This window comes from Eublepharis macularius, chromosome 6 (assembly GCF_028583425.1).
Source record: "Eublepharis macularius isolate TG4126 chromosome 6, MPM_Emac_v1.0, whole genome shotgun sequence".
Taxonomy (NCBI): domain Eukaryota; kingdom Metazoa; phylum Chordata; class Lepidosauria; order Squamata; family Eublepharidae; genus Eublepharis; species Eublepharis macularius.
Genome location: NC_072795.1, coordinates 97,135,252 through 97,148,412, shown reverse-complemented (window position 1 = coordinate 97,148,412; position 13,161 = coordinate 97,135,252). Strand labels below are relative to the sequence as shown.

The following is a 13,161-nucleotide window of genomic DNA, read 5'->3' as shown; positions in this document are numbered from 1 at the left end:
TTCATTTGATTCATGTATGATTCGTGGGCGTCAATCCGTTGATTCCTTAGATAACATAGGCCTGGAAAGTCTGCAGACCTTTCGTTGCCATTGGAAACCCCAATCTTAGCCCACATAACCTTGATAGGCAGCTCTCCCTGCCAACTGGAGAGATTCTATTCTGCCCTATACAGCAAGGAGCAGTAGGGTTAATCCCCTAGGCAATTGAGGAGATGGGCCTTCTGTAGCCATGGGAACACCAATCTCATCCCTCCAAACCCTGTTAGGCAGGTCTGTCTGCCAACCAGAGACCTCCTGTTCTGCTCTACATGAGCATTCCTTATATAAGGCACACCTCTCTGCCTCATGCTTTTCATTTCCAGTAGACAGAGGGAGAGGGAGGATCTGTTGCTGGGATTTGGAGTAAGAGAGTGGAATTGGGAGCTTTGGGCTGGATTTGCTGCTGCTTTAGAAGAGACTGAAAAGGCTCTTTCTTATTTTCTACAGTTGTCCTTGCTGGGAAGGTCATTGGGTAATGGTGCCTTCTTTCCTCCACCTCACCCAACCCCAGTCTCAGGGCATTGCCTGGCTCTGCAGCCTAGCTTGACTGAGGCCTACCTTTTTCCCTTTAATTTTCTTTGCATATATTCTTATTTAGAGCATTTGTTCTTGCTGGCTTATTGGGTGAGGGTGGGTAGAGGAGAGCCTGCTGAAATCTCCCTGCGAGTTTGGCATCTCTGAGTATGAAGGGGGCCATTGAATTACCCTGGGTTCTGACGAAACACGAAACTAACAAATCATTTTGCAAAACGGGGCAATTTCATGAAAGTCCGTGATTCATGGAATGCGACGAAACACGAAATGCTTGTTTCTGTTTTTTCTCATTTCATGCCCATCTCTAGTGACTGGCCCGAGATCATCTATTTAAGATTGCCTTGTGTGAACGGAAAATAACAGTGAATGCAAAACACACCATCAAATGTTCTCCTGCTTGAAATATGGATGACCAGTTTAACTGAAATAGGAGACATCATGTTTTTATTTCATCTTTGTACAAGATGATATAGTTACCCCATAACCTATTAAAACTATTAATATTCCTGTCAGAATACAGAGGCAACATTTTATAACATGTGGTAAACATGCAAGAAAGAAAGAAAATATTGGATAGAAGTATGTGAAGAAATGCAAAAGATATTAAAATTCAGGTTTGTGATGAATCCTCAAAATATGTTATTAAATATTTTACCAAATAACATTACAAAAATGCATAGTGAATTATTTAAGTACATGGTGACAGTGGTAAGAGTAATATTTGCTGCAAAATGGAAGGCAGAAAGATGTCCAGCTCTGAAGGAATGGAAGAACAAATTGTATGAATATGCAACAATGAAAATAGTAACATCTTATCTACACAAAAGACCAATCTCAGAATCTCAAGAAAAATGGAAGATATTTGTTGATTATATAAGCTTAAAATTAAGAATAATTAAGAATAAACTTAAACTAAAACAGAAAGTGCTAAAGGAAAAAAAGAATAGATTGACAATATATGTTTGTAATAAAATTATTATTAGATATGAAGATAGGCTTTTGCTCACTCATTCTCCATAATATGTCTGTGCAGAAAAGGGTAATCAGATATATTAGGCCATAAAAGAAGGTGTGAGGAAAGATCAGGTATGTTGTGTCACTGGCCTCATTTCTCCTTTATGATTTGGGGTGATAGACTTGGATGTTCCTCAGCTGAACAAATGGGATGAAATGAAATTTAACTCAATTGTATCAGCTCTCATAAAAAGAAAAATTTTACATCAGAAAGGAATCCCTAATATTCATGTTAGATATTACATATATCTGAACAAATGTTATTACAGCACATCATTTACATAACTGAAGATACGTTCCTCGCTCTTATCTTTGTCACAGAAAAATCAAAGAGCTCAATCAACAATAAATTAGCTTATATCATAAAATCTGACCCACCATAATTAACTGCAGAAGGGCCTCGTGCTACAAATAACATCCAAAAATAGTTTTAAATGCATATGTATAGACATTACAGGATGGATAAATATGTTGTAATATATAGATATGATAACAATCAATATGGAAGGAAAGCACTGGTAACACAAAGATTTTGCTATCACAACTGCTGGTAATATGGTAAAATCAGGGGAGGGGAGTTATGGGACAGGCAAAACTGACAAATCAAGTACAAATTATCTAAATTCAAAGCTACCCAGCAGATGATTTTCCTATGTAACAGAAGATATCCTGACTGAATTTGTATGCAAAATGTAGGAATTTCTATAGCACAGAAGACGTTATCTTGAAAAACTGTGAGCAGGCCACTCTATGTAGTATCATTTCATGTAGGAAATATGATGAACCCAACTGTGGAATATCAAATATTTTATACTCACGTGTATAACTGTGTGGCACAAGAATATGCTAAAAAGTTCCAGATAGTCACAGGATGTGTGTCATTTCTTAAACAAAATCACTTTGCTTTCAAGAAAACTACTACATAAAGCTACAAACTTGCATTCAGTAACCACAATCTAACAGAAAGCATGCTTCAATCCTTTGAAATCAAATGACTTAGCACAGTACTGGACTGTAGCTGGTATGCCATATTTGCAGATCAGATACATATTAGCATTCTAATTGTTCAATCCGGAAACTGAAAAAATAGAGAGATAAGTACAAGGGTGGAAAATACACTACTCTTGCCTTCCAATAGTGCCATCAGTAACAATTCTGCAAGTGATAAGATGAACAATAGCCACAATAATTTATAATGTTGCAATAAAAATCATCATGGAAAAGAAACCCCTCTCTCTCCTAATTTACCCTTTCCCATTTCTGCAATCAAGTCAAATGCTAGAAAGACAGGTGGTCTTCAGAATTTACTATATATCTTTCTGAAACTTAAATTAAAAACCTTTACTATATACTAACCAGCAATGATGGGAAGCTCATTCCTTGAGAAATTGAAATGATCATTTAAACAGATGCTGGATGACATGCAGAGAAAGAGATAACCTGGGCCGATTCCAGATGGCCAGAAATTGCAGTTTTTCTGCGGAAATAATCGCTTACCGGCCACGCGTTCACTTTCGTCTCCATCCGCTTTGTCACGCAGCGTGCCGTGCCGTCCCGCTTCCGGATGTTCGCACGGCCAACTGAGGTACCCGGGATTGGTTGTTTCCTCCCTGTCACAGTTGATGTCGGGGGCCTTCATTGGTTCGCATTTCGTTTTTTTTTAAAAAAAATTTTTACGTGTTTTGCGCAAATGCGCAGGTATGCGAATATGCAGCGTCGACGTTTGTGCACTTTTGTGCATTTGTCCATTTGTGCACATTTGCGCAGTTTGATGTGCGCAAACGTGCGACTGCGCAAATGGCGCCCGGTTTAAAAAAAAAAAAAAGGGGAATATTGTTGCCAGCCGGCCGGCAAAGGAAGGAGGGAAAGGGGAGGGCCTCTCGCGGCGACGAAGCGTCCAGAAGTGTGCAAACCCACCATACCGCGTTCACACCGTCCGCTTATATAGCGCAACCGAGCGCCATGGACCGCAGGTAAGCCGGGATGGGAAATTGCGGGTTTTTACGAGTGCTGTCGCTGAAAAAGCGAAAGCACTCGCTTTATTTGTGCCCGTCTGGAATCGGCCCTAGATCAAAATTTTGCAGCCTGTTACTTATTACAGAGTATATGTTTTAGAGATAAATTCATGAGACATTTTCATTAATGCTGGGCTAACCTCAGGATGAGAGATTCTGCTCAGATTAAGTAATCTCAAAACCAGATGCTTTGTCATGTGTATTTTAAATTGTTTCTAGCATACACACAGAAATAACACTTCCCCCCACAAAAAACCCACCAGAACTATTGACACATACCAGCCTGCGAATTTCCCGCTCGCATTCTCGCTTTATTCTGGTGATTTCTTCCTGGTGTAGGTGATACACACTCCGTATCTCTGCTGCTTTCATTTTGTCAGCTTGAATGACCACAGATAAAGCTTCTTCCACTTGTTTTTTAGCTCCCTTGAGCTCTGAAATTTCCTGTTGCATTTTGGTTTTCTCCACTTCAAATCCTTTCTTGGCCTCCTCCTTGGCTTCAGAGAAAAGCACTGTCTTAACCTTATCAGGTGTGCCATCCCGTACAGTAGTGAGTAAGGCCTGTAGTCTCTGGATTTCATTATCCTTAATTTTTATGACTCTAAGAAGCTCAGCTTCGTGTTGTCTTAAAAGTCCTTCTCGGACAGCCTGTAGCTCCTTCATTTTTTCTTCATGAAGTTTAGCTTTGAGTTCTGTTACAATCACTATGTTTTTATGTTGTTCGTGTTCTTTGATTTGCTTAACTTCCTGATTTTTCTCTCTTTCCAACTTGCTGACCTAATAGAAGAAAGAAAGGCTGAACGGATCACACAATATATTTTAGAAGTATTTCATCACCAAGAAGTTGGAGAATGCTAACAAGAAATCAGCAGGTGTTTATTCAACATTGCCAAATAAGGGATCTTTCAAACAAGAGTTTTTTGCATTCATGTATGATACATGCATGCAAAACACACATGTTGTGTCTTTAAAGGTATAATACACTTTATGTATATGTACTAACAAATCACATTAGCCTTACCTATTAGCAGCAATAGTTGAATAAAACCTCCATGTTCAGAAGTAGTATACCTCAGCGCACTAGATTCTGGGGACAAAAATGAGAAAAAACTCCTGCCTTTAACTTCCTGGCTTGCACGTTTCTACTGTTGAAACACTTGAGAAGATGGAACCTTGGTCAGATCTTTCAGAGATCATTTTGTGCTTTTGTATTTTAGCAATATATGAGTGCAATCAGGATAATGACAAAATGGAACTCAATGGCTTGGATCCATTTGTCTTCTGATAAATAAGGAATTTGCCACTGGAGAAAGGAATCCTTCCATTGAAGAAAAGTTCCTCACAGTGGAAGGGGGCAACTGAATCCAACTAATTTCTACAGAGGTCTAAATAAAATCATAGGAGAAGAGACCCTGTGCTTTTCAAATGTCTTGGATTTGGGGACACTACACTTTTTCTACATGGAAATAACTTTTATGTAAAGAAAAAAAATCCATCACACATGACAATATTACTCCAGCTTCCAAATAAGGTTAATTGCAGCAGAGCAAATAGCAGTGATTTTTATGTTAACTAGTACTCATGACAACTTAATGCTTTTACTCTTGTATGGAGAGTATCTCCATGTAGACAAAATATGACACCTGAAGCAGTCCTAAATCTAGATGGATTGAAAGAATGATTAGCAGAAGCAAAACAGCTTGTAGTGATGTTCTGCAAATGAATGCATGAAGCTGCCTTATAGGGCTGAGCATAGGGTTCCCATCCCCCCGCTCAGGGTGGGGTATCCCCTGATCCCCCCTCCCCCCCACACCCACTTACCTGGCTGGTGGGGGGGCACGCTCCCTGGGGTGCCCCCTCCTCAGGGTGGCACGGCACGCCCCTGGGTGTGGGGCATGCTGCCATGGCACAAGAGCAGGAGGCAGCAGAGAGAAAGCAGGCGGTGGTTGTAAGAGCATGTCGCTCTCACCGCCACCGCTGTGCCTGCTGTGGCCCGCTCTCTCGCCACAGCCACTACTGTCCCTGTGCAGCCAGCGCCTGCAGGGACAAGTGGTGCAGCGGTGGCGGCAGCGAGAGAGAGCTGCCTGCTCTCTCTGCCCTCCTGCCCGACGTGACACTTCATCCCTGTGTGATGACATCACTCCTGGAAGTGATGTCATCACGCACACCGGGAGTGAGCACGCAAGGTCGCAACAAGAAAAGCACCGAGGAGGTAGGAGCCCGTGTCCCAGTCTCCCACTGGGAGACTTGAGGGACCTGGCAACCCTAGCTGAGCATGATTAGATGTTTCTACGCTGTGCTCCGTTACAGAGGAGTATTGTTTTACCTGATTTTAATTGATTTTAGCTTTTATTTTAAATAGTTTTCTCCTCTTGTTCTGGTAAAGGAGGGGGGAGGAAGGACAAACTTTTATTTTATCTGTTTTTTAAGTGAGAAGTGAAAGCTTTCTCCACAGTTTTATCTCAGGTATTTCCAGCAGCTATACACATAGTGTGGAGGAGTTCCTTTCTTTCTTTTAACTGTTTAAAGCTGCTGCTACTGCGGCAGCCTTTTATTTACTGTGTTTAGTTAGGACTCTAACTCTTTCTGCTCTTTCATTTTATTTTCTTCTTCATTCTATCTCTGCATGGTTAAGTGAAAGATTTAGCAGTTTCTGATGAGGGATAGGGTAGGGTCAGGTGGCTGAGAAAATAGTTCAGCTTTGCTTTTGTTATTTATGTTATGTTACATTATATACCTTTATAAAGTGAGTAAGCAGTTTATAAAGGTATATAATTTATTTATTTACTTCGATAGCCGATTTATTTATTTATTTACTTACTTTGATAGCCATTTGATAGTCACTAGGTAGTGACTAGAGGTGTGCAGGGACAGAAAGATTTGGTTTTCCTGCTTTGGAATTTCCGAAGTGGGAAAAAGAATCGGAAATAAGCAATTTCCAAAATGGCAAGCCACTTTGGAAACTGCTTATTCCCTGCTTTGGTATGCTCCGTGAACATTTGGAGCACACTGAAACTTCCCACCCCACCACTTATTTCACTCCCATTGGATAAAATAAATGGTGGAAGGACTTCCCATGCTTCAGCTGGCCGGTGGGGAGGGGGATCCTCCTCTGCCAGTCAGCTGGAGCCAGCTGTGAGGTTTGAAATTGCTCTGAAGCTTCTCAAAGAGACCCGAATCACTTCAGGAAGTTTTGATTCAGCTTTTCCATACTGGGGTCAGCATGCTGGGTCCGACTCGGAAATCCCGAATCTTTACAAATTGGGTCTGATTTGGGTATTTATCTCGAATTGGAAACCTGAATTGCACAATCCTAGTGGTGACCTCCCTGTTTTTACAAATATTTTAATTTTCTTTTAAGATTATTTAAAACTTTTTAAAGTGTTTTAAGTGGTTTTAAGCAGCTTTAAGCTGTTTCATTTTAACATATGGTATACTGATAACAGACTGAATTTAGTGAATAGATTTATACTGGTGATTATTGAAACGGGTAAAAAGCGGGTCTGCCCTTTTGATGATGATTTTAACATGAAATTAAAACAAAGTAGATCAGATGATATTCTTATTGGTGTTTCTCTCAAATATCCTTACAAAACAAGTTTGACCCTTTGATGCATCAGGAACAAGTAGAGGCTGAGGAACTTGATAGTCTCCACTTTCTGAACCAAAAGAATTAATTTATTTCAATGGGGAAAGATGATATGGTAATTCCTGATGAAAATGCTGGAAAGAGGATTCAAGATCTCAGTCTGGCGGTGTCGCAAACCATGCTTATTGCAGACACATTAAAACTTATTTATAAGAGACTTGAGTTTATTATAGCAGACACATTGAAACTTATTTATAAGAGGCTTGAGTTTATTACAAGCTGTTTTGCAATAAACACGAAGCCATTTTATTCGGAAATGGTAAAAAAGGATGTAATATTCAGCAAGAATTCTGATTTCCAAAAAAGGACTTCTTCCTTTTCAACAAATAAGAATGTGCCCCTGGTGAATAACTTCCAGATTGTAGTGATTGTCTTTACCTTTAAAGGACAATGGACAAATTGGTAGGGAATGTGGAATACTAAAAAGCATTTGTCCTGTTTGATGGATATGCCAGCTTCTTCGACTAATTTAAAATGTATTGAAAAGGTACAAAGGCCAATCCAGAGAGAGAGAGAGATTTTAACCTTTCACTCACTTAGGATCCCAGCACTGATTTTTATTAGGGCTACTTACTTTAAAAGGCATAGGATCCAACTAATAAATTCTCTGTGTAATCCAATCAAAACACCACTCATCATGTCTAGTCCCCTTACAGACCAGAGAACTATACACTTAAAAAGGATACAACCTTCTGCTAACGATAGATCCATGATTGAATTTTCACCAACTAAGAGTTCCTATGCTCACAAACCAGACTAACTAGAGAGGATAACTTGTGAGAGCTTTAATCAAGTCAAAAGCCTCTCCCCTATGCTATCCTCTCTAAAGGACAATCTGATGGGCTTAGTGGATGCAACCTTCCTTCAACCATTCTGCTCCTTACTTTTTGAGCAACAAGGCAATATGATTGCACAAAATCAGAATCTACAGTACACACTAGCACAAATCAACCGAGATTAAAACCTGTTAATCAACCAAAAAAAGGTACTATTAGTAGCCCCATTCAACTCTCCAATAAGATTATGATTGAATCAACCTTTCAACAGTCCCCTAGATATAATTACCCACTCTTTGACTAGTAAGTAGTCTTGTGATCCAAGCCTGACAAGAGGGAAAATTCCTGTTCTTGAGCCAAAAATTTTAATTAATTCGGGGAGCATCCCCAAGTTGCCAGCAGTAGAAACTTCAGTAGTAAAAAACTGACTAACCGAGACTTGTGGATTCCATATTTTGAGTTGGAATATAGCTGGCTGGGCCTTGAATGTTTGCTGTAAGGATACTAACACATTTATGGCTTCTTTTGATAGTCTTTAAAATTCCCTGTGGTACAGCCCCTCTGACATGGCAAAGTTATTTTAAGGATATATTCTCCAATGCTAATGCACCTACTAGTTTGGTGTAATGGTTAAGATCGGCGGGACTCTCATCTGGAGAACCAGGTTTGATTCCCCACTCCTCCACTTGAAGCCAGCTGGGTGACCTTGGGTCAGTCACAGCTCTTCCAGAGCTCTCTCAGCCCCACTCACCTCACAGGGTGATTGTTCTGGGGATAATAAAAACATACATTGTAAACTGCTCTGAGTGGGTGTTAAATTGTCCTGAAGGGTGGTATATAAATTGAATGTTGTTGTTGTTACTATATCTCCTATTATTATTACTATATCTCCTATTATTGTATAATAATAATATAATAACATTCAATTTATATACCACCCTTCAGGATGACAACACCCACTCAGAGCAGTTTACAAAGTATGTTATTATTATCCCCACAACAAAACACCCTGTAAGGTGAGTGGGGCTGAGAGAGCTAGAAGTTGTGACTGACTCAAGATCACCCAGCTGGCTTCAAGTGGAGGAGTGAGAAATCAAACCCGGTTCTCCAGATTAGAGTCCTGCGCTCTTAACCACTACACCAAACTGGCTTGATTTAAGAAAATCCTGGCCTGAAGTATCAACCTAGGAGGTCACTTGCCTTATCAAAAGATTAAACCTTGTAAAAGCACCAGGCTTAATCAAATTCCCAAGGAGCTATTTAAGACTGATTCTCAATGGTGGGTTGTAGTATTGGCTCAAATTAACATCAGTGGAAAAATACCTGATCAATGGAAACATTCCATTATTATCCCTATGTTTAAAAGGGGTTCTAGACGTGATCCATCTTGTTATGGGCCAATTAGCCTTCTTTCTTCTCTAGGAAAGTTATACTCTGCTTACCTATTGAAGAAGCTTTTGGATTGGATAGAATCAGAAACTTTATTCGGGCACAAACAGAAATGATTTAGGCAGGGTTCTTCAACGTATTACCATTGCCTAGTCCTTTATCACTTGGCTGAGAAATATTTATCTTTTAAGGGAAGGTGATTATATGAGGCTTTTCTTGACCTTAAGGAGGCTCTTGATTCCATAAATTGTCCCAGATTGTGGAACATACTTAAACTAATATGGATAAAAGACTTCTAGGACTTATTCGGCAATTATATTCGGGTTTGACTGCCCAAATACAATGTGGTTATGAGGGAAATTTAACAACATTTAATTTGGAAAAGGGGGTACGTCAGGGATGCTTGCTGGTGCTCTTTTTGTTTAACTTATGCTTAAATGATGCAGCTTCAATTTTTGATGACTGCTGGTATCCACCAAAATTAGCTGAGATTGGCGTACCTATTCGGTTTTATGTGGATGATGCTGTGATCCTGTCTCGAACTAGGGTTGGGCTGCAAAGGGCCCTGCAATCTTTCTCCAACTATTGCCTTCGAGAAAGTTTGATGATTAATTTCTCAAAATCTAAGATCTTAGTTTTCACCAAGACAAAGAAATAGAATCAATCTCAATGGTCAATCAACTGGTCCAATATTGAGCATGTCAAGACCTTCTCCTATTTGGAGATTCTGTTTTTGGCAGATCTCTCCTGGACTCTCCAATTTAGAACAGAGTTTAATAAAGCAAAACCATTAGCAAAGGCTATAAATAAGTTTTTCCACAATGGGGGGGGGGGTAGTATAATCCTGGAGCAATTCAAGCTTTTAATCTGAAAGTGGCTCCCATTATTCTTTATTGCTCAGCTATCTGAATCAAAGCTATCTCTGATAATATTGACCAATCCTTAGCACAATTTTTAGGATAATATTGGACATCCCCTGTTGTGTCTCTAATGTTGTATTGCAGGCAGAATTTGGGCAGCCATCCTTAGAGGCAAGAGTATGGCTATATGCCTTTAAACTGAGAGTAAAATTGCTGTATGCGGAAGCTGGTACATTAGACGCTCTAAATCAGGATGCCCACAAATTGACTTGGATGAAAGCCCTGGATGAGAAACTAATGATAGTTGGAATGTCAATTGATGACATTTTTGAGATGGGCAAATCCAAAGCATTTTCTTTGATTAAAAGCCATGTCCTAGAAATTGATTATAGCAGCTTGATTTCAAGAGCCCACAGAATTTGTTCAACCCTATCTTTTGGTCTTTCTCAAAACCACTACCCCCCTATACGTACTATCTTACCACCCCACAATACTGCAGAGCTTTCTTGTTTGCAAGATTGAATATTATACCCATAATGGTTTTACAGCACAGATTTTTAATAGGCCCTATTCTGACAGAATTTGCCCTTGTGGCCTTAATAGGATCAATATATCCTTTCATGCCCTGCTCGAACATAGGTTCTTTGAAAATATAAGAGGTTACTATATTAAGCTTTTAATTAATCAACCATCCCCTTATACTCCAGAAACTCTGGCTCTTTTGCTTAGTGATAAGGATCCTAAATTTACTTTAGCAATTGCAAAATATGCCTCAGTCATTTTAGCCCTTGCATCCAAAAAATAAGAAGTATTTTCCACTACTCAAGATTTATGAATCAATGAGCTTCTAAGAGAATAAAAGGAAAGGAAGCCCTTATACTGAATCAGTATTCTGTACCCAGACTGGTACAGGCTGTCCAGGATTTCAGGCAGAGGCCTTTCACATCATCTACTACCTGATCCTTAACTGGAGATGCCAGGAATTGAAAATGCCTGCATAGGAGCTATTGTAAGAATTCACATAGTGCAATAGTAGATTGGATTCTATAGCAGTTTTCAACATCAGGGTTCTTACACAGAAGCAACACAGAAGTAGACCTTTCTATGAATGGCAGTTTGTCTATCAAGGGCAGCCTTGGAAACTAGAAGCACCATAGCAGAAGTTCTGCAGGTGGAAACAGAGGAGTGACTTTGTCTGATTCCTCCTCACCACAGCCTTCTGAGCTGTGTAACTTTTTGTCCAGGAGATCCCCCAACTTAGAAGATGAGGAAAGGTTTAGAGAGTCTACTCCCCCCCCCCCCGCTTTTAATCTGGTTACCTTAGGGCATATCCACATGATCATGTAAAAGGTACCCAAATGTCACCCCCACCCCTACCAATTGTATGAACTTCCTGCAAGCTCCACAGTACAAGAGACAGTATTCACAGGACAGCACAGACAGGAAGGGATATCTCCTGTAAACAGAGCAGATTGCCTTAAACCAAAGCAAAGCATTAGTCTTGACTGCCTGAGCACTGCAAGGTCTCAGACAGAGGTCTTTCCCAGTATTGAACACGTGCCTCGGATCAACAGAAATGAGGCTCTGGATTTGCTAGCCAATACCCAGTATATGTCACAATGTAAATTATGGCATGAAATAAAGAAATCTTGAGGCAAAATGAGAACAACAATACCTGCAATGCTGAACAAACCGAAAGTTAATTGAATCCTTGGGAATCAGAGTTGTACAACACACTTTATTTTATGTGTAGTCCCCCTCCCAAGTATTGCTGAAAAAGCAATATTGTTATATCAGACATGCTGTAAACTGTATCCACATATAACCTAGACTACACGGTTTATCCAGGTGATGCTGTAATGGGAAGGATCATACTGAGAAAATAAGCATACATTTTGTATGTGTGGCAACTAAAGGTACAGGGACAGAGAAGGTTACAAAGGAAACTGATATGATCTGGAAGATTTGTTCAGATGGTCACATATGAAAATATTGGCTGTGAACTCAAAGCCTTCTTTGACTGCGACCCAATTATGAGAGTTTATAGGCTCTCAAAAGTCAGATTTTTTTTTAAAAAAGGGTGACATGAATCAGTATCAGAATACTACTGATTCCTCTGTAGATTCTGGGCCAGAGGCCCATTTCCTTCTCTGGAGCCTTTCCAGTTTTCCCCGTGGCTTTCTCACATGAAGGTAGTGGACCCTAGTTCACTGAGACACATGAATGTTGCTGCATTTCCAGTGCTGTGCAGCTGTTGTGCTGTCAAAATGCAGCTCCACCATTGGCTATAAGGAGGTACAGCCAATGGTGGAGCTATAGGTATAGCACTCTTTGTTTGTAAGAGTATTTCAAATTAAGTATCAAATTAGAATAAGATTTGCCATTTAGATGCTCTGATAAAACACTGCTTGAACTAAGAAAATGGAATTAAAGGAACTAATTGTATCAAAGGCATGTTACTATTGAACACCATAAGGAAGAGTATACTGAAAGATGTTATCTGTTCAATGAAATGGCAAAAAACAATTTGGGAATTAAAAAAGATGAAGTGTGGAAAATTGGCTAACAGGCTATGCATTCTCCCCCATGTGTTCCTCTCAGATCATCAGTGCACACATAAAGCTACTTTGTGGTTAAGGGACAGTGAATAAGCTACAGGATCTTGCAAACTATCCCCTTTCCCTGTCCCATTTTTGGTTCATATTCCCCCAGTGGCCTGAACCATGGTTAGGGCTCTGATAACATGGCCAGTCTCTACTACTATCTTCTAGTGTTTCATATTGTTTAAACTTATTCTAACCTTTAAATCTTTTGTCTCTTATCTTGCTCCATTTTTATCCATTCTCCTCTGTAGTCTCTTATTTCTCCAACAACAATCTTCTTAA

The 13,161-nt window shown here is 39.8% G+C and overlaps 1 protein-coding gene across 19 annotated transcripts in view; it reads right to left on the bottom strand.

Annotated features, from left to right (window-relative positions):
- Positions 1 to 13,161, bottom strand: part of JAKMIP3 (Janus kinase and microtubule interacting protein 3) — a 75,682-nt gene that overhangs the window by 46,096 nt on the left and 16,425 nt on the right. For all 19 annotated transcript variants that reach the window (XM_054983107.1, XM_054983108.1, XM_054983109.1 and 16 more), the window contains exon 2: positions 3,882 to 4,379. In XM_054983107.1, the coding sequence (XP_054839082.1) occupies positions 3,882 to 4,379 (498 nt within the window). The remainder of the gene's footprint in view (positions 1 to 3,881; positions 4,380 to 13,161) is intronic.